Genomic DNA, 4,684 nt, shown 5'->3' on the forward strand with positions numbered 1-4,684 from the left:
TAGGAGCAAGAGCCCTGCTTTTGTCGACCTCAAAAATAAAAAAGGAAATAAAAGGTAAGATAACACAATTTCACAATTCTAAAGAATAGGCGGTTGTTCTTTGAGACAAACATGAGAGGTGCTAATACCTTCCTCAAACGTAAATACAACTCCCGAACTTAGAATTTTCGTTGTGACCGGTTTCCTTCGGTTTTTCCGACGTTTTCCACAAATAAACATAGGTGGCGCCTCTGCGCATCTTTCCTCCTTTGGAAAGCGCACCCGTGAGCCTCGCCTCGCTCGCCCGCAAAAGGGCATGTTGCGACACAAGGATTTACTGAAATTAGGATTGTTACCTATGACAATAATGTCATCAACATACACCAACATGTAGATCATAGTGCAGGATTCAGTTTAGATGAATAATGATGTATCAAATCTGCTGGACCTGAAATTGTATTGAAGAAGAGTAGCCTTAGGTTTGTCAAACCAAGCTCTAGTAGCCTTAGAATTCTGACAGTTATTGGTTTGATTACAGGAGAATGTCTCATTGTAATCATTACCAAGTTTCTTATGAAATCCCTTTGCTACAAGTCTTGCTTTGTACTTGTTGATAGTGCCATCAGGGTTTTCCTTCACCCTAAACACCCATGTACAGCCAATTGGAGCCGTAGATGGAGCCAATTTAGTAAGAGTCCATGTACCATTTTTCATCAAAGCATCATGCTCAGTCTTCATTGTTGCAAACCAAGTAGGATTGGAAAGAGCAATTTTTGTTGACTTGGGCTCAAAATGAGCATGAAGAAGAGTAGGATGAAGTCTAGGATTGACAACACCAGCTTTAGCTCTTGTGCACATTGTAACAAGATCATTTTGAGAAGTAGTAGCTTGAGGTAAAGAAGTTGTTGCAGGGGAAGGTGAAGGTACCTCGGTAGTAAAAGCCTCAATATATATTAGTTTCTTCCAAAAAATGAATTCGAGTCAAGTGCTAAAATATTCAGTATATTTTACTAAATGACAATAGTTTCCTTTAGTGTAGCAAACTAGCCTCATTTATTTTACTAAATGTCAGTAGCATATTTTAAGGGAAAAAACCACTCTAAGGTGAGATTGTCTTTGAAGCAAGCAAGGAATGTTCACTGTGTTAAGATCATGATGCACTTTAAATTAAATGAAGGGTGGATACATTCTAACTTACTTTAGAGGAACCTTGTTTTATCTTAATACACCTTCAGTACCTAAAATGAATATATTGAAACATTACAAACATTTTTAAGTTTATCAAACACAGTCGCTTATGTTTAATATTGTTTTATGTTTTAATATATTTTAGAGTTAATAGTTTCTCTTGGTTAAAGACCCCAACCATTTTGGCATACACTTTTCAGTTAATAGTTTCTCTTGGTTAAAGGTGTTTCCTTTAATTCTTTCTTACTAAATTTGGTATAGTTTTGGAGTTTGGTCTAATAACAATAGATTTTTTTAATTAATGGAGTAAATAGTTTATAATAAAAATATTTTTAGTTGGAAAGCTAATCGAGACCAAGCATGCTTTAGAGTTCCCTTGTCCACTTGCTAAAATCATTGACCTTTATATATAGGTGCAAATTTAATTAAAACGTATTGTTGGCCTGAATTATATTGTATAGGTGGCAATCAAAACAAATGACATTTTTTTTTAAAAAAAAAATCAAACTTTCTAAGACGGTTTTGTGGAGAACCGTCTTAGAATATCTAGGACCTTCTTAGAATGTACTACATTCTAAGACAGTTTTGCCCTCGAGACCATCTTAGAATGTACCACATTCTAAGACGGTTCTTTGGAACCGTCGTCGTAGATCTAAATACTTTTTATGACTCCGGCTACCACGATGTGTCTTAACCGACGTCGTATGTTGAAAATAACTTATGTAAATAACACATTTTTTTAGTAGTGTATATCAATAGGGCTAGAAAACTCCTTGTAAAAATTCTTGAATTTGGTAATTTGTCGACAGTGTTTGAGTTTACCTTTCTTCTTATTTGATGTTTCTTGCAAGAAAGATGGAGATGAAGTAAGATTCTTAAAGCAATCTTCAAGAGAAATTGCCCTTTTTGAATAAAATTTGTTCCACCATTCATCAAAATCCCTGGTGTACTAGAAGCTTCTTCCGAAAGGGATGGGTTGGAACTGTATCTTTTGTTTGGGCAAGAGTTTCTTTAGTTCTTCAGGTAAAGTCTCTTCCGTCACCTCAAAATTTTTAGGATTTGGAGGTTTCTTCATGATAGGAAATGGCTTCAATTGGGTTAGGCAAAATTAAAGGGAAAATAGTTGAGGCTAATATGGATAAAAAAAACAACATCTTTGATGCTGAGACCAACCACTAAAATATCCCAAGTCAGGAAACCTGTCCACATTTTGATTAATTTAGCTTGTTCACCCAGAGTCTCTACAAGAAAAGTTTTCTTTAGACAAATATGTCTTGCTATGTTCGGTTGAACAAAGGGTACCAAATCTTCAGTAAACTCTATGGAGTTCAAAAGGACTTCAATATGTTTTTTGTAATTTTCTTTTGAAGGTTTTCTTGATGGAGTGTAATAGATCAATTTTGCACCTTCTAATTTGAGAGAGGGAGAAAACCTCTTGTCACATTGTAGGTGTGATTTGAAGATTGAATTAAGCCATAGTTGGATGAACCAAAAAGGCCTAGAGAGTCCATAATGGCCTTCTTTCGCAAAGATTGTTAGTAGTGCCAACAAAAGCTTGATAAACATAAGCCAATAGTAGTTTTGGCTAAGCATAATCAAGGTTCCCCAATATGAACCAAAAAAGCGAGGTTATAGAAACTTGTTGGAACCTTAATTGACTTAGTGCAAATAAAATGGGTGCAAACCCAATGAACCATGAAGGTCAGATACTCTTGATTAGTGATGGGAGGGTTGTTTCTCTTAGTTGGAATACCTTGATGGTTTTCCATAAACCCTCCATAAGACTTCTTTTCCCAATTGAGAATTTGGGGTTTAATGGTGTAACACTCCATTTTTCGTAAAATAAATTAAAAAAATTATTTAAAATAAATAGAGTTTTAGAAAAATGATTAGGTTTTTATAATTAAATAAATAAGCAGAGATAGATTTATTAATTAAAATAATGATTTGAAAGAAAATAAAAAAGATATTTTATTTAATAATTAGATAGGAAATAAAATAGAGTTCTTTTTTTATAAAATAAATAAATAAATAAATAGAGTAAATAATAGGATGAGGGTACCCTAATTATAAACAAAGACATATTAGGTCAGTCTTCCGACTAACAATACATCTCTAAGCTTTCTGTTCCTCTCAAATTCGTTTTCCCTTCTCCCCCTCCCAAAACTCTCTTTTTTCCTGCATACACTCAAACCTATCTTAGTAAAACAATAATTTCATACTCTTTGACCATTGGTTTGTCGTGAAATTTGAACACAAAGTATGGAACTTATTGTCACACATAATCACCATTCGGATTTTCAGGATAATGTCTGTGGTGGAAGAAATGTCCCTCGAACTGAACTTTCTCTTTTCCCATATACACTCAAACCTATCCAAGTAAAACTATGATCCTACACTCTTTAACCATTGGATTGTCATGACATTTGGACACCACCTTTGCCATTAATTTTCCCACAGTCTCACCGTTGGGAATTGCGAAATACTATTCTTACAAATAGAAATTAGTCTCGTACTTTGATAGTGAAATGGAGGCTACAATCACTTCCCCTTCTCTCTAACGCTTGAAAATCTTAATAGAGCAAACTGGGGAAAAGCTTGAGGAATCTTAGGGAATTTTTAGAGACACCACTATCACTACCGGACTACACATGTGAGCCCGCTTAGAGGTAAGGGATGAGTTTATCACAATTGGGGTTAGAATGAACATGTGTAGGGATCCTTAGAGGATTAAATTGGGTTTTATTTGGGGATGTTTATTGAATTATAATTTTCCTTTGAGATTATAAATAAAATATTGTATTTGATGGACCAATTGATGTTCTGACACGAATTGGTTGATAAACTTGAGTGCTCTTGATGTTTTCGTATTTTCGACCTATGATTTTGATTCATTGGTTTTAATATGATTGTGTGGAGATGTGTTGAGAGGTTTTACTCCCCTTGTTGTGAGAAGCATTTTGTATAAATTTTTATATTGAGATTATGAAATTTTGATTCAAATTGTGAGTATGTGACAAATTGAACCTGTGATGAATGGTGAAATACATGTGTATTGAGATGTGTGTATTGAGTTGTGAGCTATGAACTGTGCAATCACACACTTGTAAGATCCTTTAAGGGTGACGAGTTTTTGCGCGATGAGTATTGTGATGGGATCTATTATGCGACGAGTTGAAATGATTTTGAAAACAATTGAGTAGTTGTGTGTATTACATAGTCCATAGGTAAAGTGTATATGATTCATGAGGTGTGATAACATGTTAAATTGGGATTATAACATTGTGATTGAGCCCGAGTGTATGTGATAAACTAAGTATGTATAGACTTGTAATATATATATGCATTGGGATGTTATGTGCATTGAGTTGTGAGCTACGAATCGTACAATCACACGACTATAAGACCCTTTAAGGGCAATGAGTTAATGCACGACGAGTATTATGAAGGGAACCATTGTGGGAACCCGACGAGTTTAAACACAAGTGTGTGTTTTGTACAGTTCATAGATAGAGTC

At 34.6% G+C, this 4,684-nt stretch overlaps 1 protein-coding gene across 1 annotated transcript; it reads right to left on the minus strand.

Annotated features, from left to right (window-relative positions):
* Positions 1 to 393: 393 nt before the first annotated feature.
* LOC102662352 (uncharacterized mitochondrial protein AtMg00820-like) lies at positions 394 to 837 on the minus strand. Its single transcript, XM_006603346.1, has one exon. It carries the CDS (start codon positions 835 to 837, stop codon positions 394 to 396), a length of 444 nt encoding a protein of 147 aa, XP_006603409.1.
* Between the last annotated feature and the right edge of the window lie 3,847 nt (positions 838 to 4,684).

The sequence above is a fragment of the Glycine max genome, chromosome 18, assembly GCF_000004515.6.
Source record: "Glycine max cultivar Williams 82 chromosome 18, Glycine_max_v4.0, whole genome shotgun sequence".
NCBI classification, from domain to species: domain Eukaryota; kingdom Viridiplantae; phylum Streptophyta; class Magnoliopsida; order Fabales; family Fabaceae; genus Glycine; species Glycine max.

Bases quoted from the DNA above. Each gene is read 5' to 3' on its own strand.
- LOC102662352 (XM_006603346.1), bottom strand. From the start codon at position 837: ATGTGCACAAGAGCTAAAGCTGGTGTTGTCAATCCTAGACTTCATCCT.